Here is a 26,246-nt window from a genome sequence, read left to right on the forward strand (position 1 = left end):
TCTATCGGCTAGAGATCAGTTATAATAGCAGGATATCTCCAGCTAGTACCTGGAGGTTGGCAACCCTACTTCCTATGTGTCTTCCGAGTGGATTTTTCTCCTTAACACTGAGAAAAACTCAGAGGATTTTGAAAAAAAAAAAATAGGTTGAGTGTAATGTAACTGGATAGTAGCCACTTGTAGCAGCACAAATATTTAGGATCAATAGGTTAGTTTGACTTACAAGTTATGTAAGGTGGGTGAAAAAGGCAGGGGGTGTGATCTGAGGAAGGAAATTTAAATTTTAAATAGAATTCTGGAGGCCGGAAGTGACCTAGGAAGGGGAGGAATTGGGGGGATCTGCTTTTTGACTAAGGTGTGACCTCATGGGACATGGTATCAAATCGCCGCTGGGTTTCCTCCCCTCCCTCCAGGAATTTCCCAAACCGGAGTTGACAATGCGTTTGAGCTGGTGAGGTGAAGAGAAAGACAGTGGTTCAGGGTTACTCATGAATTTGGCCCCTGGAACCGGAAACCCTTGGCGCAACTCTCTAACCACTACACCACACATAATTTCCACACAGGAAGAGCAGTCAGGTTGCTTTCAGTTTATTCCAAAGGTTTCTCTTGCCAACTTTCCGGAACTACAACTGCTCTCCAGACGACAGAGATCAGTTCCCCTGGAGAAAATGGCAGCTTTGGCAACTGGACTCTATGGCATTGAAGTCCCTCCCCAAACCCTGCCCTCCTCAGGCTCCGCCCCAAAAACCTCCCGCAGGTGGCGAAGAGGGACCTGGCAACCCTATAAATAGCTAACTGTACTGACAGAGAGGGCAGCAGGAAAAGAGGAAGCCCCAACAAGAGATGGATGGACTCAATAAAGGAAGCCACAGCCCTCAGTTTGCAAGACCTGAGCAAGGCTGTCAAAGACAGGACATTTTGGAGGACATTGATTCATAGGGTTGCCATGAGTCGGGAGCAAGTTGACGGCACTAAACACACACACTGATGGAGAGATGCTCTTTTGTCCCCCAGTGAGAGAGAGAAAAGCCTTTGGCCATTTATGCATGGGAGGTTCTGCCCTGGGTTTGCTGCTCCCTAGGTGCACATTTGAATTTTAAGAACTCTGCATGGGGGCTTATTTTTGAGTTCTGAGAATTGGGATGGGAAAAATGTGCACCTAGAGAGCAGCAAATCCAAGGCAAAACCTCCCATGAATAAATGGCCTTTAAGAATCCCCAAGCCCTGACCCGGATGGCCTGATCTCGTCAGAAGCTAAGCAGGGTCAGCCCTGGTTAGTATTTGGATGGGAGACCACCAAGGAAGACCAGGGTTGCTGTGCAGAGGAAGGCACTGGCAAACCACCTCTGTTCGTCTCTTGCCATGAAAACCCCAAAAAGGGGTCGCCGTGAGTCGGCTGCGACTTGACGGCACTTTACACCCACACACGCACGCACAAGTTAAAAAACAAAAACCGCGCGTCCCACGGCCAGCAGGGGTCGCTCCCGGGCGAGGGCGGCTGAGCCGGGCGCGGCGCAGTGGCGGATCCCGGCCGCCAGGGGCCCCAGTCGCCGCCTCGTTTCCCTCCCCCGCCCCATCTGCCTTGGGTAACCTCCACCCTCCCTATTGTGCTGCCTTTGGCGCCTCGGTGCTATATAAGCGGCGGCGGGGGCAGAGCGCGGACTTTCGCCGTCGCTGCCGGGGAGCGGGGGGGTTTGCCGAGCTTCGCCGAGGGACAGCCGCCGCGCCATGGAGATGAAGAAGCGGCTGACGCTGGAGTTGCGGAACAAGAAGCCCGGCGAGGTGAGGCGGCGAAGGGGCGCCCCTCTTTCCCTTCCCTAGGCCCGGCCTGGTTCGCCTCCCCCCCCCCCCCGGCCGCCTTCTCCTGCCCGCTTTTCGGTCACACGTGTCCCCAGCCGACATGTTGGAGACGCGCATTGGGTCCCGTGCCGGCTCTTTGGGGCGAGCTTCGGCCCCTCGGGGGGGGGGACTCCCCTTCCGTGCTGCCTGCAGCCCAGTCTGCTCCCCCGCCCCCGAGCGGGAGTCGTCTTCCCAGCGGAAGCGGGACCCCTCCCCAGCCCCGGTGTTTGGGTGGTGGCGCTGGGTTTTTCCGCCCTTGCCAAAGTGCGTTTTTACGCACAAGATCGCTTGCAGAAAACCTCTCTTTTTCCACGGTGGCGTCGGCTGGGGAGATGCGGTCGAAGCCACGGCCGTTGCGGCGTTTTCCTCGGGGGGGGGGGGAGGTTGTGTGTTTCTTCTGCTCCGCTTCGGTTCGTCTTGCGCCCCCAGGAAAAAGGATCTAGGGCGATTTGACCTTTCTCTCCCCTCCCCAACCGAGGAGTGCCATGATTTTGGGTAGCTTGTTGCGACCGCTCTGGTCAAGGGCCTCTTTTTCTGGCGGGGGCGGTTTTGGTGTGCCCCTTCCTTGGAGGAGATCGGCGGGGCAGGACAGAGGTGTGTTGTGTTGAGGGCAGTGGTTTTTTGGGGGGGGAGGGGGGGAGAATACAACGTGCTTCCGAAGTCTGTTAGAAATGGCGTTGAAGTACGAAAAGGGGGGAGAGGAAGAGGGTTTCTCCCCGAAGAAAGGGGGCAAGTGAGCAAAAATATATACATCATGTTCCTTGGGCCGAGCCCCCCCCCCAAAAGGACAGAGCTTCGGACCCACCCCCGTTTGCCCGACCTCCCTCCATGGCCGATGCGTAACTAAGGCGCACATGGCCTTTTTTTACGCAGTGCTGGGGGAGGCGGCGGTTCCTTCCCCGCAATGGAAACGGTTTCTGATGGCCTCCTCCTCCCCCCCCCCGGGTCGGCAACTCGCCGCCTTTTTCTAGCCCCCCCCCCAATTATTAAAAGGGGGCGAGATTTTTTTAAAAACCCGCGCACGTGGGAAATTGACACCGGTTTAAAATCTGATCGGGGGTGTTTTATTTTCCGCTTTGGGGAGGAGGGAACAGTGAAACCGTGGTGGGAATCTGGAGCTGATCGCCTTGGGGGAGGGGGAGAGAGTGGAAGCCACACTGGCCCTTTGGAAAGGGCGAAGAAAGACCCCCCCCCTTGGTGGGCCGCGCGCCTTGAAACCCCGGGAGGCAGAAACAGACCCTTCCCTCGGCTTGGGGAACGGGCAAAAAGGAAAGAGGGGAGGGGGCTGCGGGGTTGAGCGCCGAGCCGCGTCCACGTGTAGCCTTTTATTTTTTTTAGAGGGGGGGGCTTGGAAAATGGAGGCCCGCTTTAAGCTTCCTCGGGGAGGAGGCCGTGGGTCCGGGGCTCTTCTTTGAAAGGGTCTAGCGGCGGGGGGGGGGGGAGCGCGGCCGCTTGAGCCGCCTTTCTTCCCTGTTCCAGCCAGGATTCAGCGGCCGCGCGTTCGACCCTGGCTGAATCCTGGCTGGAACAGGGAAGAAAGGCGGCTCAAGCGGCCGCGCGTCTTCGCCCCTCGTTGTTGTTGTTGTTGTTTGGCCTTGCTTGGGCCCCCGGGGGGGGGGAGAGGCCGCCTCGCCTGCGCCACGGCCTCCCCGCGAGCAGCCATTTTCCGTGGAGAGGGGGGGCGGGGGCTCGTCTCCTGGCGCGCGCCTTCCCGCGCGGGAGGCCGCCCCCCTCCTCGTCACGTGGGGAGGCCCCCCGCGTCACGTGTTCGGGGCCCCCCCTAGCGACGGGCCGGGCCCCCCAAAACCGCGTTTTTTGTGGGGGGTTGAACCCTGGCGAGCTCCTTCGCAGCGCGCCTCCGCCTCTTGCCGAGATCAATCCGGTTCGGAGGCTCATCATGGCTTCCCCCCCCCCGCGCGCGCGCGGAACTCTGGGAGTTGTAGTCCTTTCCAAGAAGGGGGGGTAATTCCCAGCCAGGAGGCTCATCATGGCTTTCCCCCCCCGCGTGCGGAACTCTGGGAGTTGTAGTCCTTTCCAAGAAGGGGGGGGTAATTCCCAGCCAGGGTACCAAAGCGAGGCCTCCTGGGCTGTGGGCGGGGGTCCCTCTTCGCCACCGGCGGGAGGTTTCGGGGGCGGAGCCTGAGGAGGGCGGGGTTTGGGGAGGGGGAGGGGCCGCAACGCCATAGAGTCCCATGGCCCAAAGCGGCCATTTTCTCCAGGGGAACGAAGCTCTGTGGGCTGGAGATCCGTTGCCGTAGCAGGAGATCTCCAGGCTAGTACCTGGAGGTTAGAGACCTAAAACCGCACGAGGCACATGGATATTATACACGGATATAATATATCAACACATAAGCTTCCACAATATATACATTGACTGAAAGTTCATGGCAAACCAAGAGTCCAAATTAGCTTTAATCGGGGTGGGGAAGACCAACACCACCCAAAAGGTCCCAATCCACCGAGAGGATTCAAGCGGGTAAAACCGCTCAGTGGATTGGGACCTTTTGGGTGGTGTTGGTCTTTTCCACCCTGATTAAAGCTAATTTGGACTCTTGGTTTGCCATGAACTTTTGGCCAGTGTGTGTGTGTGTGTCCAGGCTTGTCCCGAGGACTTGGTGGGAGAAGGGAAGAGCCATAAACATAGAAAACAACCGGGGTGGGGAAATGCTTAGGGCAGAATCTGCCCTTGCTGAATCCAAGTGGTAGCAACTTGCTGTCTTTTGGGAGTGCCTGGATTTTCCAGTGGAAGGGAGTTCCATTGCCTCCTCTCAATTTTACTCTCTCTCTTTTTTACTCTCTCTCTTCCGGCCATAGATCACAATGGGTAGCAGGGTTAGTCTGTCACTAGCAGTAGAAAAGAGCAAGAGTCCAGTAGCACCTTAAAGACTAACAACATTTCTGGCAGGGTTGGAGCTTGCGAAAGGCACAGCTCACGAAAGCTCCTACCCTGCCAGAAATGTTGTTAAGTCTTTAAAGGGCTACTGAACTCTTGCTCTTTTCTTCTGGCCATATTAGCACAACCTGTGGGTGGAATTTAAGAGGGGGCTTTATGTAATGGCTGGTGATCAGGTCCTGGGTTTGGTTCCCTCCTCTGCCGCAAGTTGGTAGCCTTAAATAAACTAATCTCAGTCTCCCAATTTGCAGTGGGGAGGATAGTGAAATTGGCCTTGCAGGGTTTTGTACTAGGAGAATGATGAATGTTTAAAACACTTCCTGGAACGCTTTAATTTATGGTAATCTCTGCAATCAAACTCACAATAGGCTTAGCTGTTTTCCTCCAGGCCAGATTGACCAGGGATACTGGAGGATTTGGGGGGGGGCATCTTCTAGGCATGGAGTAGGGGTCAGTGGAGGTGAGGCAGTGGTGAATTACCGCTTTGTCAGTGGGTTGGACTAGATGACCCTGGTGGTCCCTTCCAGTTCTATGATTCTAGAAAGGATTGTAACCCTACATGGGAACTGTGTGTGAAAAATTGCCAGAGTGAGGCCCTTTTTAGCAGAGCTGCACCCATTAAGTGTTGTTAAAAGGGTGTGGTCCCCCCCTTATCTTTCCCCCAGGGTGTCTTTTGCTCACCATAGCAAGGACAATAATGCCCTCTTCTGTCTTGAATGGCTTCTTGAAAACCCTTCCTCCCTTTAGATCTAACATAAAGCTGGGAACGAGGGATCTGTGGCATACAAAACAAGCTAGGGTGGGGAAGTATTGAAAAATTAAGTACCCTAAGGTCAAGAGACGACATGCACGTGGGGCCAAAATGAAAACTAAATATAAATGATCTTATAAAAATGTATCTGATATATTTATTTCAGTAAAAATCAACATCTTGTCTAAGGCCCTAATATGGCCTCTATATTTCTGTTGTACATATAAACATATAACGCAAATAGGCACAAAATAGCAACCAAACATTTAGACCAAAAGTGCGACCATATGCGTTTCGGCCATGTGGCTTCAGTGGTCGGCATAATGCAATTTCATATAAATATATGTCAGTGTACCAATCTCTATAGCGGAGTTTAAAATGGTGTTCTGAAAGATAAACGGAAAAGAACATGCCATTCTTATCATACAAAATATTTATATATATTTTTAAAAATATTAGGGCCTTAGACAAGTTGATTTTTATAAGATCATTTATACTTAGTTTTCATTTTGGCTCCTCGTGCATGTTATTATTTACAGCTTTTGCCAGAACAACCTTGTGCATGTTGTCTCTTGACTTTAGGGTACTTAATTCTTCTGTTTAGGGTTAAGTTGTTTTTTTCCTCTTTTTGTTGTGGGCAGAAGTATTGAAAGACACATACACACTACCCCTTATCTGGGCCAGCAGACTTGCCCTTGTGGACTAGCACCTTGTTTAAGCTTATCTGTTTAAGACTCATTTTGTAACTGCCAGTTTTGTATCGCGAGCCATTTTAGTGAAGAACTGCTTACGTGTCTCATTGCTGTCTAACTCAATTAAGGGTGGCCCCCGCACACAAATTTTGCTCTTGAGAGGCTCTCTATCTGGAGTTATGCAGCTGTATCGGTCTTCAAGGCGCTTTACTAATTCGCACAAGAGAGGGATATATCTCTGCCCCTCCATTTATTATTTTGTTTTCAACCCCCTCCTCGGTCTTCCTATATATGCATTGAGCCTCTCTTTTCACCCCCGCCAATGTTCACACTTATATTTCATGAGATAAACTTGGAAAGCATGAGAAGTTTTTTGAAATGACTTTTTTTTTGCACCGAGAGCAACAAATTCAAGTCAGGTGACGCTTAACCTTCAAAAAAAGGCTACTAGACAAAATTCCTAAATAGCCAGACAGAAGATAATCCGGGTGAGGCTGACTTAGTTTTTGCCTTGTTAACAGCGTGCATTTCAATATAACTTGGGAGTGAGTTTAATAATCTAGAATCTTATGCAGAAACCACCGTTAATGGCCGGGGTGGTGGTGGTCTTGCCTAATTCTGAATGAATTAAAAATTTCCTGGGACTCTTGTGTTTAAAGTGAGAGGAAGGTTTAAAAATAAAATTGGAAAGGGGTCCCAAGGCTATAGAGTAAAATCCCTCTCCTGTAGGTAGGTGTGTATTTTTTAAAAAACTTATGTCCCACCTCTAGCTTTGCTCAAAGAGGGTTACACTGCTCTCCTAAACAAGAGTTAGGCCCATTGAAGTCAATGAGATTTGAAGGGTGTAATTCTGTTTACATTTGCACTGTTCAAGCTAGAGGGGTGTAGCAGTTAGGATGCTGGGCTCAGTTTGGGGAGACTTGGGTTGCCAGGTCGTTGTCCCCCCGGCCAATGGGGGGGGGGAAGTAGGGTTGCCATCTCCAGGTTGGGGAAAGTCCTGTAGATTTGGGGATGGAGCCTGGGGAGGACAGGGACTTCAGTGGGGTACAAGGCAATACAGTCTGCCCTCCAAAGTATCCACTTTCTCCAGGGGACCTGATCTCTGTAGTCTGGAGATGAGTTGTAATTCCGGGGAACCCCCACATCCCATCTGGAGGATGGCATCCCTAGGGAGACCCAGGTTCGAATCCCCACTTTGCTGTGGAAGCTTGCTGGGTGACCTTGGGCCAGTCACACCCTCTCGGCCTAACCTACCTTGCCGGGTTGTGAGGGTAAAGTGATGGAGAAGAGAACGATGTAAGCTGCTTTGGGGGCCCATTGGGGAGAAAGGCAGGGTATCAATGAAGTAAAATAAACAGAGGAGAAAAAAAATTAATCATCAGTTGGTGATAACAATCAAGACATAAACCCCCCCACAGTCCTCACCTAAAGACAAATACAAAGCTGGGGGTTTCAGGCGATGTAGTTCCCAGTTCAGCGCTCCCCCCCCCCGCCCCAGAACAATGCAATTCAAATTTTGTTGATTGTTTGACATGAAGCATGGTCTCTTCCCGCAAGGACAGGAGTTGCACTTATAGAGGGCTGTGAAATTCAGCATTGCAAAATTGTCCGCAGAAATAAGGGACTTGAATACATGGATCCTGCCCTCGTAAGTTAGTTCAGACAGAGTGGCAAACTCGTGTTTGCTGCTGTATAAGCAATCTTGGCAGGGCCTGACGAACACATGAAGCTGCCTTCTACTGAATCAGACCATTGGTCCATCGAAGTCAGTATTGTCTACTCAGACAGGCAGTGGCTCTCCAGGGTCTCAGGCAGAGGTCTTTCACATCACTTACTTGCCTGGTCCCTTTAACTGGAAATGCCAGGGATTGAATCTGGGACCTTCTGCATGCCAAGCAGAGGCTCTACCACTGAGCCATGGCCCCTCCCACGGATCAGTCCATCTTTTGCGCCCAAGAACTGCAGCAGTTGAAGAATATTCCTTTCTGACACCATCCTGTGTTGTTGGCTGACCCAAAATGCATTTGCAACAATCATTGCTATTTTTATATACGGTATTCGCTCAAATGCAAGACTCGTCCCCCACAGGTGTGCCATCAAAAAAAGAGGTCTTTTTTTTAAATTCAATTTTTATCTTTATAACATAACACATACATACAAACATAAAACTTTCATACATAATCAAAACTCCATATCTGTAGCAATATCCTCCTGATACCGAAAGGAGGGGAAATAAATCATTCTATAATATCTGCTATTAATCATTAAATCTTAAAAGTAAATAAGTCTTTAACATAGCAAAAATACATACGTTTATACTCAAGCCTGCATGTAATCTAACTACCTTACGCAACTTACATTATACTGTATTATGTTAATATGCTCATACTGTTTGCTAAGCCTTTTAACCAATATATCTAAACAGTAAATAACACTGCTTATTTATCGTTATTAAGCTAACAATATATACCTATATTGTTAGAAAGGCACCAGATGTATATGGTTTATGAACTAAAAAGAGAATTGCTTATGAAGGTTTTAAATTTATAGGACGGAGAGGTCATTCCGTGTGCCGCCTGGCCCTCTGGAGTGTAGTGGGTATCGGCCGGCCAGGATCTACCAGCGTTGTGCCCCCAGAGTCTGCCGTAGTTTGGTAGAAGTGACTGTAAAAGATCTGGTGACTGTAAAAGTGGGCTTCTCATTTGGTTTCCTGGCTTGCCGATCTGGCCCCCAGTTATCTGGCCCCCTTTCTGTGTGTGTTTCTCTGGCCACTTCGTTCTCCTCTTGGCAGAGGAGAGGGGGGGCCATAGGTAGGTAAAGGTAGTCCCCTGTGCAAGCACCGGGTCATTCCTGACCCATAGGGTGACGTCACATCTTGACATTTACTAGGGAGACTTTGTTTACGGGGTGGTTTTCCAGTGCCTTCCCCAGTCATCTTCCCTTTACCCCCAGCAAGCTGGGTCCTCATTTGACCGACCTCAGAAGGATGGAAGGCTGAGTCAACCTTGAGCTGGCTACCTGAACCCTACTCCCGTTGGGATCGGACTCAGGTCGTGAGCAGAGCTTGGACTGCCATACTGCAGCTGACCGCTCTGCACCACGGGGCTCCTGAGTGGGGGCTATAGCAAATCATTAAAATGTTTTGATGAATGCGTAGGGTCGTAAGCCTCTTTTGGGGGGTGGGGGTCCTCTGAGACAGCAAAGTGCAAACGTTGTTTAATCATTACAATCAAAATGGGATGGCTACGGAAGAGGAGAGACAGGGTGCCAGCTCGGATCGCCCTCTCCAGCTTGCTCATAGATGCCCACTGCCCTTGGCTGTTCTATCAGAATTGTGTCCTTCAGCTGAACTGCCCAAGATGGAAATCTGGGGGGGGGCAAATCCCCTCACTTTGGCTTCTTGGTGTGTTGTGTGAGCTTTTGTGAGCCAGCATGGTGTGGTGGTTTGGAGCGGTGGAGTCTGATGTGGAGAACCGGGTTTGATTTCCCCACTCCTGCGCACGAAGCCAGCTGGGTGGACTTGGGCTAGTCACAGCTCTCTCAGCCCCACCTACCTCACAGGGTATCTGTTGTGGGGAGGGGATGGGAAGGTGATTGTAAGCTGGTTTGATTCTTCCTTAAGTGGGAGAGAAAGTCGGCATATAAAAACCAACTCCTTCTCCTTGGGTCTTAAGATGGTTGTGGAAACATTGTGGGGTTGGCGAAACTTCATGAGCTCGTTCATTGGGACCGTGGAACTGAATGAATGGGGGATGTTCCTGAGCTGAAACTGATTTTTGCATCTGTGTATTGGTTGGCAGGGTTGAGTTGGCTAGTCGGCCCTTGGTAAGCTCGGAAGATGCCCCCCCCCTCCGATCTGGATTAATTAAAAATTAGATTCTTGACTTTCAGGGGGGTTTATGCTAAAGTAGGCCGCATGAAGCTTGCTGGATGACCTTGGGCCAGTCAGTTCTCTCAGAACTCTGCCCACGCAGAGGCAGGCAATGGCAAAACCACCTCTGAACGTCTCTTCTTGCCTTGAAAACCGGTGGGGGGGGCGTCGGCATAAATCATCCATGACTTGACGACTTGAGGCACTTTCCACCACCACCAGGCCAGAGAGGGGAGGCAGGGTTTCCAGCATGGGGCGGGGTCTTTCTCCTCTCCTATCACTAGCAGAAGGATTTTTTGGGGGGGGGGGTTGGCAGTCTCCCAAGAAACCAAGGCAGGTGGTTATTGCTGGCAAGAGGAGATTTAGAAATGGTTGTGGGTTTGGGGGTGTTGGAATGGAAGGGTGATGGATCTTGGCCATGGGGCAAATCCCATTAGTGTGTATTAATTGCAATGGAGTTTGCACAGGAGATAGGCTCCTAACTCTGTGGGTCAAGGTAGTACTTCCTTGAGCTCCAAAATGTCTCGGGTGTGTGTGTGTGATTCTGGTATTGTGTTTAGAGTGTTGCATTAGGTGCTGTGGAACACAGGCAGGATGGTGCTGCTGCAGTCGTCTTGTTTGGGGTCTTCCTGGAGGCACCTGGTTGGACACTGTGTGAACAGACTGCTGGACTTGATGGGCCTTGGCCTGATTCAGCAGGGCCTTCCTTACGTTCTTATGAATTGGAGAGATGGCTGTTCAAATCACTTTTTGCCCTCTCTCAGCCGCCTTGCCGCGGACCTTCTTTGAGTGCTAGCACTTCCGAATATTCCAGATTTTTTTATGACTACAGGAAGACCCAGGTTCAAATCCCCACTTCTGTCATGGAAGATCACTGGGTGACTTTGGGCCAGTCATACTCCGCCTAACCTACTTCACAGGGTTGTTGTGAGGGGAAAATAGAGGAGAGGTGAATGATGCAGACCACTATGGGTCCCCATTGGGGAGAAAGGCAGGGTGTAGCTGAATTAATTTAATGAATTACATTCTCCTGGGGAACTCTGGGAGACAATCTTTGCCTCTTCTTAACACGATAACCTCTCAGGAGGCCACAGAGAGGAAGCCATGATGAGCCACACTTAGTTTGTAATGTACTTGGGACCTGGGTTTCTAGTTCTTCAGACGATAGGCTAAACCCTGAGGAAACAGGAGCAGCGTGCATTCCAGGGCCAGGTCAGTGCGGAATTCTGTGTTGCTCAGAAGTTCGCTGAATTGGCTTCAAAGGCCAGCGAACAATATGAGTCCTGTGAATGATACGTGGTTCGTGTCAAGTGTTCTTCATGGACATAAAATCTGTAATCCATGTGACAGGCCTGTAAAATAGTATTGGGCTGGATCTGACCAAAATTACCACTTGCTCTAGCTTGGTTTTGAAGCGTCTGGGGCAGGAGTGCCAAACATAAGGCTCGCGGGCCAGATCTGGCCCCTTGAGAGCTTTTACCGGCCCCCGAGGCAGCCACCCCCCCTCACTCTCAATCTGGGATGGAGAGGCCTGGCCTGGCCTGACCAAGTGGTGTGGTGGTTAAGAGCGGTGGTTTGGAGTGGTTTTGAACTGGGTTCGTTTCCCCACTCCTACACATGAAGCCAGCTGGTTGACTTTGGGCTAGTCACAGCTCTCTTAGAGCTCTCTCGGCCCCACCTACCTCACAGGGTGTCTGTTGTGGGGAGGGGAAGGGAAGGTGTTTGTAAGCCGGTTTGATTCTTCCTTAAGTAGTAGAGAAATTCGGCATATAAAAACCAACTCTTCTTCATGTCATATCTGACCCTCGCAACAATTGAGTTCGACACCCCTCGTCTAGTGCATAGTGTCTTATCTAGTGTGTCATTAATTCATAGGGTCGTCGTAAGTCGGAAGCAGCTTGACGACACTTAACACACACACACACACACACACACACACACACACAGTGCAGATTTCTCCTGCTCCTCCTCCAGGGTGGTGTACGTGGCTCTCCCTTTTCTGTTTTATCTTCACAACAACCCTGCGAGGGAGCTGAGGCCGAGAGAGCTTCATGGAGGAGGAATTGGGGGTTGCCCTCTCTCCCCCACTGCCCTCCTTGCTGCAACCCGTGTGGCGTTTATGCGGGATCCCCGAAATACGTCTTTTTGGGTAGTCACAAAGGAGATCTGGAAGGCTGGCTTAAATGGTGCAAATATACGTCATGTTTTTTCAACCCATCGTAAGGAGGCCTGTGTAGCCTGGAAGCTTGCAGATTTGGGGCCATGCAGCTCAGTTTCCTTATATAAAAATTGTATCCTTTTGCCACTTATATTTCTGCTGTCTCTTCCCACCCATATTAGAAGCTCTCCTGGGTCCCAGAGGGCTGCCTTCTGCCATTATTAGTTCAGGCACATTTCTTCTTCATGTGCTCCCACAAGCAGGAGACCTGTGTAGCCCCCCTTTTCAGTGGCCCTAGTTGGGTGTATGACCTCACTTCCAGTTTTGGCAAACAGCGGATACACAGAACCTTTGTGCTCTTCCACCCCTCCCCAAGTAAACATGTCCTCAGCCTCCACTGGAACCTTAGTTTTAAGATCTCTGCTCGTTGTTTAAACTATTTCCTGTTGCTATAATGCAAAGTAAACTTTCTTCTTTTGCCTTACTAATATTTGACCTCTGATTAGGAGTCAATGCATTTTGGTCTTCTGAGTTACACCTCTAAAATGAGGTAAGTTTGTAGTATGGAAGGAGAGCTCACCACCTCCCGAGGAAGCCTGTTCCACTGAGGAACCGCTCGAACTGTTAGAAAATTCTTCCTAATGTCTCGACGGAAACTCTTCTGATTTAATTTCAACCCGTTGGTTCTGGTCCGACCTTCTTGGGCAACAGAAAACAACTCGGCACTCTCCTCTCTATGACAGCCCTTCAAGTACTTGAAGATGGTTATCAAATCACTTCTCAGTCCTCTCCAGGCGAAACATACCCAGCTCCTTCAACCTTTCCTCACAGGACTTGGTCTCCAGACCCCACACCATCTTTGTTGCCCTCCTCTGGACACGTTCCATCTTGTCTACATGTTACACCTGGTTTGATATATATACACACAATACCTTAACCTTTTTTGGTTTTCTGGATGATGAGGGGCCTGGAGACCAAGCCCTACGAGGAAAGGCGGAGGGAGTTGGGAATGTTCAGTCGGGAGAAGAGGAGGTTGAGGGGGGACAGGATTGCTCTCTTGAAGTATTTGAAGGTCTGCCACTTAGAGGAGGGCAGGGAGCTGTTCCTGTTGGCAGCAGTGGACATGACTCACAAGAATGGGTTTAAATTGCGGGCAGAAAGGAACCGGCTGAATATTAGAAAAAAATGTTTTACAGTAAGAGTCGTTTGACAGTGGAATCAGCTACCTCGGGAGGTGGTGAGTTCTCTCTTACTGGCAGTCTTTAAGCAGAGGCTGGACAAGCACTTGTCAGGGATGCTCTAGGCCAGGGGTTCTCAACAAGGGGTGAGTTCCCCCCTGGGGGGGGATTTTTAGAGTTCGGGGGGGATTGGGACCACTATTCAGCAAAGTGATATCCTGTAGGTTATGTACAATCTGTAAAATTGTAGCTTGTTTTTTTTTTAAGTTAGACTATCTTGGGAAGGGGGGGATTATATTCTGAAGAATGGTGAAAGGGGGGACTGGAGCAAAAATGATTTGAGAACCACTGCTCTAGGCTGATCCTGCATTTAGCAGGGGCCTGTATGGTCATCAAGTCTGGCCTGTATGGTCATCAAGTCTGATTTGGGGTTGGTTGTAGGTTTTTAATTTTCCCATTCTTCCCATTCTTTTGGGGGGAAAGCCGACAGGAGCTGAGAAGAATCCAGTTCGGGTAAATTCATGGAGGAGAGGGGTATTAATGGTTATTAGTTAGAATGGATACTGGTCATGCTGCATACCTATTCTCTCTAGTATCAGAGGAGCATGCCTATTATTTTGGGTGCGGTGGAACACAGGCAGGATAAATGCTGCTGCAGTCGTCTTGTTTGTGGCTTCCTAGAGGCACCTGGTTGGCCGCTGTGTGAACAGACTGCTGGACTTGATGGGCCTTGGCCTGATTCAGCAGGACCTTTCTTATGTTCTTATGTTCCCCCCCATCCCCCAATATCACATGAGCAAAATAATACTCTTTGGTGAGCATTATAGTATCTGCTTTATACGTTCAGGGTCCCGAGTTCAATTCCTGGCATCTCCAGGATCTCAGATTGCAGGAGTGGAAAAGACTTTTCTGTGCCAGGGTAAGCACGGGTTAAAAGATGAATAAAATTAAAAATAAATAAATGAGACCCTGGAGAAGGGTCGCTGTCGTACTGGGGGGACCTTTCTGGATGAGACAGACCAGAGGTCTGGTCTCGAACTGTATCGTCTAAGGCAGCGGTTCCCAACCTGTGCTCCACGGAGCACTTGGTGCTCCACGAAGCATCTCCTAGCACTCCGTGAAGAGACTGGAAAGAAAAATACTACTCTCATTCGGTTTAGTATGTAGGTGGTAGGTGAAAATTAGTGACCCATGATGAATTTCTCTCCTGAAAAAGTGCTCCGTGGCTCAAAAGGTTTGGGAACTGCTGGTCTAAGGTAGGGCTTCTTAAGCTTTTCCCGCTCGCGACCCCTTTTCAGCCAAGGATTTTTTATGCGACCCCAGGTATATAGGTATATAAAATAGGTATACATATCAAACATTTGCTGATAATATAAATCATGAAGACTTTTTACTGTTGCCAAATTTTTCGCGGCCCCCTCATTCAGCTATGCTACTCCATATGGGTTGCGACCCACAGTAAGAAGCTTTGGTCTAAGGCACGGTCCTTCCTTTGGACGTTCCTTGTTTTATGCTGGGGGGGATGCAGATTGGCTGGCTTGCACAATCCATCCGCTGCATTCTCGGATGGGGACTATCTTCACCCCAGGCCCGTTCTACCCGTGTGGCCGGCAGACAAGTCCGCTTTCGCCTGCAGCTGGAGTAATCGCTCTTCAGCACACTTTCCCTGCATCAGCGCTCCGCCAGTAGAAAGCTAGCACATCAGAACGAGAAGAGCCCCAGCTGGATCTCTTTCCGGTTTGCTGGTTTTCTGCCCACGTGGGGTATTTTTACAGCGTGCTGGTCTTCGGTGTGTCACATCCCAGAAAGCCAGGGCCTTTCCCCTCCCCTTCAAAATGAGTCAGATTGTGTCTTTTTCTGTTTACCCTAACGGGGGCCACAATGAAGTCCAGGCGCTTGTCCCGGCTATGAAAAAATGTTCATAGAATCATAAGAATTAGGACCACCAGGGTCATCTAGTCCGGCCCCCTCCACAATGCAAGAAATTTACGACTACCTCTCCCCCACACACACCCAGCGACCCCTACTCCATGCCCAGAAGATGGCCAAGATGCTTTCCCTCTCATCATCTGCCTAAGGTCATAGAATCAGCATTGCTAACAGAATGAAAAAATCAGAACACCTGTTAACTGCCTGGTTTTAAACGCCTGAGAAGCCAAGAAGAGCTTGCTTGGCATGAGAGCCACCAGAAATAGGGTTGCCAACCTCCAAGTACTACGGATACTCTTCCATCTTCTATTTGGACTCCTTTGCTTCCTTCTTTGGAGATAGCTATTATGCTGTAAACAGAAGCTTTGTTGCCTGTTTAAATTCATTTATTTTTGTAGATGTTGTATGTATTCACTTTGGTGTTGTTGTTGGTTTATCCAGCTGTATAGTTTGTTGTTTAGAATATAGCATTTGATTAATTATGAGTTGTACTGTTTCTTTCTTATAATAACCTCCAAGTACTAGCTGGAGATCTCCTGCTATTATAACTGATCTCCAGCCGATAGAGATCAGCTCCCCTGGAGAAAATGGCCGCTTTGGCTATTGGACTCTATGGCATTGAAGCCCCTCCCCAAACCCCACCCTCCTTAGGCTCCTCCCCAAAAACATCCCACCGTTGGCGAAGAGGGATCCAGTAACCCTAACCAGAAGTGAAAGCTGGAACTCTTTTGGCTCATTGATCTCCTGTCCCCATCTCAATCTGGTCTCCTGTCAGCTGACTGCGCCTTCTAACTTGCGGAGGAATGCGTCTCGGAGCCAGGGGAGGCGCAAGAATGCGGCCGGTTTGGCTGCATGAGGTCACTCTTGTGCCTGCAGTTGACTGGCAGGTCTTTGACGCGGGGGGGGGGGGTGTGGGCATGTTGGGCGGTTGGCTATAGGCCTGGGTGGGATGGTTGCGGGCAGGATCTTGGCTGGCTTTGGAGGAGAGATTCCTTCCTTATCTGGCCTCGGTGGCCCAAGCGGATTGCTCACTTTGGTGCTGTCTCTCCCCCCCCTCCCGTCTTTCTCTCTGCCCGGTGGCTTTTTTTCAGAGAGGCAGTCGCCAGCTTAAAAGTAAAGGGGCAACCCTCAAAATAAATTGTTTTGGTTGTCACCTGCCTGTCGGTTCTGTTTTCTGGCGTTCTCCCTCTGTGCAACTTGGACAGCTGGTGGGGTGGTAGGGTTGCGAACCTCCAGGTGGTAGCTGGAGGTCTGCTATTACAGCCAATCTCCAGACGACAGAGATCAGTTCCCCTGAAGAAAATGGCCGCTTTGGCTATTGGACTCTATAGCATTGTAGTCCCTTCCCTCCCCAATCCCCGCCCTCCTCAGGCTCTGCCCCAAAACCTGGCAACCCTATGTGGTAGTCTTAGCATCCCCAGAACTCAAGGAGCTTCGAGTTGCCACTCTTACCGGACGACTTTGTCGGTCTGCTTTGCTGGGTTGTTGGGAGGATGTCTTGGAGGAGAAGGGAGAGCTGTGTGTGCCACCCCTGGGAAGATGGGTAGGATAAAAAACTAATAGAAACAAGTGCAGGTTCATAATCATAGAGTTGGAAGGGACCACCAGGGTCATCTAGTCCAGCCCCCTGCACAATGCAGGAAATTCTCAACTACCTCACTCCCAGTGATCCCTACTCCATGCCCAGAAGATGGCCAAGGTGGCCTCCCTCTCATCATCTGCCTAAGGTCATAGAATCAATATTGCTGACAGATGGCCATCTAACCGCTTCTTTAAAACCTCCGGGGAAGGAGAGCCCACCACCTCCCGAGGAAGCCTGTTCCACTGAGGAAATGCTGTTAGAAAATTCTAATGTCTAGATGGATACTCTTTTGAGTTTCACAGCTGCATGTTCCAAAGAGAGCTGCTGTGGGTGGAATTTATCTTGGCAGGAAAGTAGAGATAACCATTAGGCAAGATGGCTTTGAAAGGGGTGGCCTGCGCCACCCATCCTGGCAACCCGGGGGGGCATTGACTCCTAGCGCCCCGTGTTGGAGAGGGTTCCCTTCTTAGCCCCTGTCTCTCTTTCCAGGTGAAGGAGCTGGTGCTAGACAACTGTCGCTCCGACGATGGGAAAATCTGCGGCCTCTCCTCGGACTTTGAAAACCTTGAGTTCCTCAGCATGATCAACGTCAACCTCCTCTCTGTCTCCAACCTCCCTAACCTCAGCAAACTTCGGAAGGTATGAGGCGGGAGGAGGGCTGCTAACCCCTAGTGCTAATCCCCTGCCCCCCAGGTCCCGTTTCCCAGTGCTGCTTGTCACCTCCGCGGTAGCTCTGGGAATTGCTGGAAACTCTATGGCGTTACCATATTGTTTCTGGGGATTCCTAGCACTACCCAGCATGGTACATTGGTTAAGAGCGGTGGTTTGGAACGGTGGACTCTGATCTGAAGAACCGGGTTTGATTCCCCACTGTTCCACATGAGCGGCGGAGGTTGGGCAAGTTACAGCTCTCTTAGAGCTCTCTCAGCCCCACCTACCTCAAAGGGTGTCTGTTGTGGGAAGGGAAAGGGAAGATGATTGTAAGCCGGTTTGAGTCTCCCTTAAGTGGTAGAGAAAGTTGGCATATAAAAAACAACTCTTCTTCATGTCATATCCGACATGAGGCTGCATTTTTAAAAATTCTCCCACGACTCTTACGTGGAAAGATTGCTCTTTTGGGTGGCCAAGGTGCTCTCTGCTTGCTCTCAGCTGCTTCTGAAGAATTACAAATATATGCGGGGGTGGGGGGAATACCATTTTTTAAAAGAACACACATTCCATTTGAAGCACGGTTTCCCCATTCTTAACATCCAGTTGCAGTCTTGCATGATAAACCTGAAGGGATTTAGACTTGGGGCCCTATGACCCGTGGATCCAAAACGGTGTCTATCGCTCTCTTTTGTTTTACAAAAATGCAGTCTGGATAAATTGTAAACACACTATCCATTTGCTGATGTTCTGTTAATTCTCCTAAGAACAGTATAAGGCTTTCCAATAAGAGAAATGTATGTGAAGCATTGTGTTACGTGCTAGGCTATCTCAAGAGTACGATGAAGCCATTTTTGACCCAGGGCGTGGGATTTTACGTGATATGAGAACCGCAGGAAGGAAATAGGGGAAATGTTAGTTGCTTGTACCGGCATCATGTCTGAAACCACAAGGTGGCGACACATAACCTCCTTGCTGGCTCGGAATCTGGACTGTGCTTGGGAAGTCCCCCCAATTGCAGCCATGTTGGCCTGAAAATGGCCTCCTGTCTTTTGCCAAGCGGCCCATTCCAACCCCTCTTGTGTGTGCTCCTCTTGTGGTAGCTGGAGTTGAGTGACAATCGCATCTCCGGTGGCTTGGAAGTCCTGGCGGAGAAGACCCCCAACCTGACGCATTTGAATCTGAGCGGGAACAAAATCAAGGACATTAACACGTTGGAACCACTGGTGAGTAGAAGTGGGGAGGAGGAAGTGAGTCTGAAGGGAAAGCTGAGTCAGGAAGGGCTTTCCCTTCTGCGTCTTCCCTTCTGTCTCTCCCCTCTGGGTTAAAGCGAGGAGATGGACAGGAAGAAGCTTTTCTCCCTCTCTCATAATACCAGAACGCGGGATCATCTGCTGAAACTGGAGGGGGAGAGATTCAGAACAGATAAAAGGAAGTATTTCTCACACAACGCATAGTTAAATTGTGGAACTCCCTGCCCCAGGATGTGGTGATGGCTGCCAACTTGGAAGGCTTTAAGAGGGGAGTGGACATGTTCACGGAAGAGAGGGCTATTCATGGCTATTAGTTAAAATGGATACTAGTCATGATGAATACCTATTCTTTCCAGGATCAGAGGAACACAGCCAGGATGCTGCTGAAGTCGTCTGGGCTTCCTAGAGGCACCTGGTTGGCCACAGTGTTAAAAGGCAAAGGAAGGCTGTCTTGACCTATTTTTGAAGTCATCAGTCCCCTAGGCCTGCTTCATACGTGCGGGAGAATGTCTTGGCTGGCTGGGCTTCAGACAGTGGATTCCGGCTTTGAATGCCTCTCTTTGTGACACAAAATCTCGCAAATTAAAAAATTTTCCACAACCAAGAGAGAGGTTTTCTCTCTCTCTCCAGTTTGCTGTGTGAGGTGACGCGGTCCATTTTGTCACCTGCAAGGGCGAAGGAGCCTTTTTGTTGCGTTGTTGCACCAAAAACTGATCTTATTTGCAGGAGTGTGTGTGTATAATTGTGGCTTTAAGCCAGATAAAACACAAATAGTAATGCAAAAATTAAATTTACATTCCTAATCTAAAATAGCCAACTTGTGATTATCTCCCATCAGAAACTTCTACACTCATTTTTTTTTTAATCAGGGACTTTATTATCTTATTCCGAACTGTCATATAGATGTTACATCTGAAAAGGACATGATCTTGGAGTGTTATACATTTGGCTTCATAAATATTTGCTTTGTTGGTAATACATAAATAATTGCAGGCCATATATAATTTGTCTTTGAGGAGGTGGCGAAGGGTTTACTTATCATAAACCTTCCAATGTCCCTGTTAGGTAGCTCAGTACCGTCCCCTCTTTTATGGATAAGGAAGGCTAAGGAGGCTGCTTGCCAGTGGATACTCCTGAATCAAGATTCGATTTTGGGCCTTCCCGGTTTGCTGAGGTAACCCAAGTGGGTTTAGTTTGCAAAGCAGGGAGTGGCATGGTGACCATCCTGGTTCCTTACAGAAAAAATTGCCGCACCTACGGAGCTTGGACCTCTTCAACTGCGAGGTGACGATGCTGATCAACTACCGGGACAGTGTCTTCGCCCTGCTGCCCCAGCTGACCTACTTGGACGGCTTCGACGCCAGCGACAAGGAGGCCCCTGATTCGGACCCCGAAGGGGACGGCCTGGACGATGACTACGACGAGAATGGAGAAGGTAAGGAACGTGGTCCCTGCGGATGAGAGCACCTTCTTTGTTGCCCCTATGCTTGCCGTTACTGAATTGGTGATATGGGGGGTGTTGGATGGAGCACGGGTTAGGTTGTAACCTTTTCGGAGCAGGGACCTGGAAAATGCCATGGAAACGGCGGGCGCAATAGAGGGTGAGTGGACCAGGCCCACCCACTGAATTTCGTAGCCAAATAGGAGATTTGTACCCTTAATTCCCAAGTTCATGCTAATACTCATTTTGATGGTCCATCTGATTTCCTTATTGCTGTTTCTTCTTTGACCGGAGTTCGGCAGTAGCACAGTCCTTGACTGAAGTGTCTTATGTCTCAAGACCCCCCCAAAACCCCACTAACCTGTGAGGAGTGGAGGACAGACAAGCTCATCTAAATACCTGCATTGGGATATCGCTCCTCATCTTCCCATTCGACATTACCTTCTGCGTCCCTCGCTGAATGTTGGCCAACGTTCTATTTTTGACACAGTTCCCCTGAGCCAAAAGTTCTCCCGGATCCCTCCTTATTCAAATATCTTCTGTTTTTCCTTCCTCTTTCCTGCATTTTAGAAGGCGAGGAGGAGGATGAAGAGGACGAGGAAGAACTAGATGAAGATGTCGTAGATGATGAAGAGGACGAGGATGATTTGGATGGAGAAGAGGAAGAAGATGGGGTAGAAGATGAGGTGAGAAGATGAGGGCTCCTCCCTTTTCCTCCAGTGCAATTTTCATAAGACTTCCATCTTATCTAAATGTGTGTCAGTTCAACCACATACTACAGTCCTCTTAAGTCATCATGCTTCCTTGTTTGCTGAATGACTTTTTTGATGTGCAAGCTGCATTGTGCACATACGGCTGTTGCCCCACAACTAACTCATGTAGCACAGGTGGATACAAAAGTGTCTTTAAACACCTCGGTATGCTAATGGAGGGTTCCCAAGATCATTTAAATCATTTAATCGTGATTTAAATCTAAGACTAGATTTAGAAGAAGATTTGATTTTTATATGCTGATTTTCTCTGCTTTTAAAAGAGAATTAAACTGGCTTACCATCTCCTTCCCTTCCTCTCCCCACAACATACTCCCTGATGATTCCCCACACCTCCACACAAGTGGCAGACTCTAATCTGGTGAACTGGGTTGGTTTCCCCACTCCTACACATGAAACCAGCTGGGTGACCTTGGGCTAGTCAGTTTTCCCGAACTCTCTCAGCCCCACCTCCCTCACAAAGTGTCTGTTGTGGGGAGGGGAAGGGAAGGTGATTGTAAACAGGTTTGATTCTCCTTAAAAGGTAGAGAAAATCGGCATATAAAAACTAATTTTCTTCTTCTCTCACCGAAAAAAATTAAATCCAGTGTCCACTGCATCGCAGGTGGAGACTGAAAGCCTGTCGTTGTTGGTTGTTGTTGCTCTTGTTTAACAGCTGATACAGGTATTCTGGTGAGATAGTTACACCTTTGCTTTCTGATGGTTCAATGAACACAAAAATATTAAAAATATTGTTTAAAATGACTCAGGCTATGTGTATAAAGTGTACATAGAACATAAATGAATTTGGGTCCCATCCCCAGGATATCTCATTATGTATATGTAAAAATTCCAATATTCGGAAAGATCCGAAATATGGACCACTTGTGGTCCCAGGCAGTTTGGATAAGAGATATTCAGCCTGTATGGGAAGTATTTCTTCACACAATGCATTTTTAAATTGTGGAACTCCCTGCCTCAGGATGTTGGCTGCCAACTTGGAAGGCTTTTAGAGGGGACTGGACATGTTCATGGAGGAGAGGGCTATCCATGGCTACTAGTAAAAATGGATACGAGTCATGATGCATACCTAGTCTCTTCAGGATCAGAGGAACAGGCCTGTTATATTAGGTGCTGTGGAACGCAGGCAGGACAATCCTGCTGCAGTTGACTTGTTTGTGGGCTTCCTAGAGGCGCCTGGTTGGCCACTGCTGGACAAGATGGTCCTTGGTCTGATCCAGCATGGCCTTTCTTATGTTCTTATCTGCTTTTGGAGCTGTCTGGAACTGACCTTTCTGTGTGCAATATGCGGCTCCCCTGCGGCCTTTCTGTAAAATTCCGAGTCCATTGTCCGGGAAAATGCCAACTATCTCCTCAAGCTCTCTGCCGCTAGAAGTGAAAAACAAATTAGTTTACGGGCACGGGCTGGAGGGTATGGGTCTTAATTTGTACCGGAGCTTTGAGATGTACAGGGGGCAAGCGAGACGGGGTTCTTAACCATTACTTTGATTTTTAGGAGGAAGAAGAGGAGGAGGAGGGAGAAGACGAAGATGATGAAGAAGGTGAAGAGGGTGAGTAGCTCTGAAATATTGGTGTGTGGGGAGGTTTGCACCCAACACTAGAAGGGAAAATAATTTAGTGGATCTCCCCCTTTTGCTAGTTTGATACATTTGCATCCTGCATGGTTTTGACATTGTTAGGGTTGTTTGTCGATAGTCTCCACAGAGGTCTTCGGCCATGGAAGGGGAGAAAGACCCCCCTTGTGCCTGGATCTAGCCCCCATTGATGCAGGTCCCCTCTCTCCAGGGGTTGTTGGGGGGAGCTAGTCCAGAGGAGGGCCAGAAGTAGCCAGCTGAGAATCTTCCTTCCTCAAGGACAGTTTTTGTTTTCTTAAAACTGAATTTGTCGTTTTTATTTTTGGTATTGGTTTTGTGTCCCAATCTTTGGCTGAAAAGCAGGATTGAGAAAATGGTTTCAATGACCCTCTAGTCTAATAAACCGTGATAGATTAATAGACCTGAGTAAAAACGCACATTTTATGAATAGTTTTTTAAAAAAGATTTCCCCCTCCCCAGTTACAAGGGGCTCCAGGGTGTGTGTGTGGTTCTCTCCACCCCATCTTATTCTCACAGATACCTTGCAGGGCAGGCAAGGCGAGAAAGAATAGGGCTGACTCGAGGGGGATCTCCCAGTCAACTTTGTGGCGGACAGCTGGCTTGAATGGTGTCGTGGCCTGACCCTCTAGTCGTTGCCCCGTGCTAGACTGTCCTATTTTCTCCAGGTGTTTTAGACACAACTCAGTTGACCGTCCCCCTCCCCTTGTTTAAATTCCTCCTCGCAGACATCCCACAGGGCGAGAAACGAAAACGAGAGCTCGAGGACGAGGGAGAAGACGATCCGGAGGATGAGGACGACGAGGAAGATGACTGACTCCTCCTTCTCCTCGCGAGCCAATCAGTTTTGCGGACTGTGACTTTTCTCACCCTGGCCTCCACTGTTGTGTCCCACGTGAGACTGTAACAAATTCTCCCCGCCCATCCCGCAATGGCGTCTCTGCCCCCCCTCCCCACACCCCTCTTTGTATGGCTGCAACTCCCACAGTATATTTTTTTAAAATGTAGAAGAAGAAGAAAAAAAGCTGTAGGCGTTTTTGGAAAGTGTTCCTCCCCTCCACGGAATGCTCACTTCCTGTGTGACCTCCGCCACTTCCTGTTTGGGTATTTCGTGACCAAAGGCATTCTTGATTTGGTGATTTGTAGGGCGACCCCCCCGCCTACCCCCCCAGCAGTATATTTTTCTCCCCTCCCCAGTTCCTGGGGTTCGGCCTTGTAGATTCAAGCCCCCCTCTTCTTCCTCGGGCACTGCCAACGAGATTTCCGCCGTGACGGATCTGACCCGCCGCCATCTTTCGACAGGCATTCTGAGAGCATCATGGAACTTCGGGGTTAAATCCAAACTCGAGTCTGCGCGGCGTTCAGAAGTTTCTTGGCCTGTTGAAATGGTTGCCAGATGATTGCCGCGGATGGGCCCGTTTAAGAGGTTGCCGGATAACCACAGGTTTGCCCGGGGGCTTGTTTTGCCTCTGCTTAATTTGTTCCCCACAGAAGAGATCCTCAACAAGGCTGGTTTTACCTTTTAACTGGATTATTACTTTATTTTCAAAATGTTGGCTGTTTGGCTAGATCTTGCCAGCCCTTGCCTGACAGGGAATACCCCATTTGGTTGGTGTTATTAGCCCCTGCCAGTAATTCCCTTTCAATGCAGATTTACTCCTGCAGTAAGAAGGGAAGTTGGAAGTTTCTGACCTTGGCTGCTCCTGTGGCAGAGTTTACTTTTCGGGGGGTTCCGGGTCATTCACTGTTGGTCTTGGAGCGTTAAGTCATTCACCTCCCCAAATCCCCTGCATTGGTAATGGTGCAATGGTCAATAAATATCATCTCCGTTTGCAGAGATGCGGGGTGTGTGCCCCCCTCTATCAAGTGCAGGTTACCCCCAAAGATGGTTTGGGGGAAGGGAACTGCTGGTGGCAAAGGAGAGTTTGAATATTGCTATTTGTAGTTGTTCCTGTCTTCGAGACGGAGACCAATATATTGGTATTGGCAAGGGAGGCGAGTGGGAAAAAGTTCGGTGAAAATTAAGCCTCAATTTTTTTTAAAAAAAAAAAGACCCACCTGAATCCAGAGCGGCATTTCGGGTTAGAATTTTCGTCCATCTCCCCCCCCATCGCATCCAATCATTTGAGTTTTATGCATTAGCCCTAGTTAAGTTTGACTTAATTTCGTTAAAACTAATCCCCCAGATCAGGATTTTTTGTTGTTGTTGGGGAGGGGGGGGAGGTTGGTCCTTTTCTATCTATCTTTTTGTTTTTGTTTTGTTTTATGAAATTTGGATAAAACTTGTAATAAAAGACTGAGTTTTTAAAAACCAATTGTACGTTGGGTTAATACTTTACTGATGGTCATAGGACAGGGTTTGCACATCTCTAGTCCTCATGGCGGGCTTTGCAGCTGAATGCTGAAAGGAAACATGTTTCTCCTCTCAAACCCACAGCCCTAGGAGATAAGTAGAAACACCGGTGTAGCCCGATGTGTGAGAATTTTTGAGTGCGTCCAAGAATCCAGGGCCTCCATGGGAGATCTTCCCCATTGTCAAGTGAGAGTTTAGTTGTTCCCCAGGATTTCATATAAACAAGGCAGCTGACAATTATAGATGTTCTATATTTAAAAAGCAGAAGAATAAAAGGATAAAACCAGTAGAAAAAAATGAAAAAACTTAACACAGCAACTGGGGAGAAACAACCATACAGAATATTTGGCTAAAGTGACTAAGGTCGTTTATGCATGGGTACTTTCACTCACATTCCCCCCCCCCCCCCGTCTGTCTCGGTTGTTCCTTGGAGTTATGTCTGAGTTTTCCCTCCATTAGAGATGACCTCGCTGCCAGCCCTCACAAACCCTGGGACTTCCCGTTCCTCTATTAACCCGATTCTTCCCTCTCCCCTGAGCTCAGCCCAGGTTGAAATCCCTATGCATAAGGCAAAGTGCAAGACACAGAAGCTTGGTTTCTCTCACAGCAAGAAGACAGCCAATTACAAAGCCACATGTCAAGGGGCGGGGATTCAGATACTTCCTGCTTCCTCTGAGTTCTTTCTGAGCAGAAGGCTTTTAAAAATGAGGCTTGGATTTTGCCCCCCTTCCTTTCAAATAGCTCTGGTTTTTGTTCTTAAAATGCTCTTTTTAAAAAAATACATTTTCTTAATATTTTACACAACACAAAATACAAAAGACAATACTAAACACATACCATAACTTAACATTCACAAATATTTAAAACTGCATTTCTTGGCCAAGACATTTCTTACTAAGTGAAGTGGGTCTACAATCTTATCTAGCTTCAATTAAACTAGGACAGTGGAATAATTGTACAGATTCAAGTTTTACATGTAATTGTAGATAAGTCTATTGTTAATGTTTTTTATGCGGCAATTGGGTTTCGGGGGGGAGGAACTTTTGCCTCAATACAGCCAATTATAGAGCAGCATTTCAAGGGGCGGGGATTCAAATACTTCCTAATTTGAGCCTGATTTGCTAGTGCAGATTCAAATAGGTCACAGAATAAATAACAATATAACATTAACATAAACAACAGCAAACCAGCTTAATTGTCCTCACATGGACAAAATATATCACAAGTCCAAAATCCAAATAAGCGACAGGATTTTTGATATTTACACATACCGGTGATCCACAGCTGTGGATCTTT

General features: G+C 48.7%; 1 protein-coding gene across 1 annotated transcript; it reads left to right on the plus strand.

Moving 5' to 3' along the window:
* Positions 1-1,724: 1,724 nt before the first annotated feature.
* LOC130493954 (acidic leucine-rich nuclear phosphoprotein 32 family member B-like) lies at positions 1,725-23,704 on the plus strand. Its single transcript, XM_056867582.1, has 7 exons — positions 1,725-1,782; positions 17,383-17,532; positions 18,645-18,767; positions 20,034-20,229; positions 20,806-20,921; positions 22,501-22,555; positions 23,326-23,704. Exons 1-7 carry the CDS (start codon positions 1,729-1,731, stop codon positions 23,412-23,414), a joined length of 783 nt encoding a protein of 260 aa, XP_056723560.1. The 5' UTR covers positions 1,725-1,728; the 3' UTR covers positions 23,415-23,704.
* The last annotated feature ends 2,542 nt before the right edge of the window (positions 23,705-26,246 follow it).

Source organism: Euleptes europaea, chromosome 2 (assembly GCF_029931775.1).
Source record: "Euleptes europaea isolate rEulEur1 chromosome 2, rEulEur1.hap1, whole genome shotgun sequence".
NCBI lineage: Eukaryota > Metazoa > Chordata > Lepidosauria > Squamata > Sphaerodactylidae > Euleptes > Euleptes europaea.

Coding starts and splice junctions, on each gene's coding strand:
- LOC130493954 (XM_056867582.1), top strand. CDS start 1,729: ATGGAGATGAAGAAGCGGCTGACGCTGGAGTTGCGGAACAAGAAGCCC. Junction 1,783..17,382: donor GGAACAAGAAGCCCGGCGAG/GTGAGGCGGCGA, acceptor CTCTCTTTCCAG/GTGAAGGAGCTGGTGCTAGA. Junction 22,556..23,325: donor TGATGAAGAAGGTGAAGAGG/GTGAGTAGCTCT, acceptor TCCTCCTCGCAG/ACATCCCACAGGGCGAGAAA.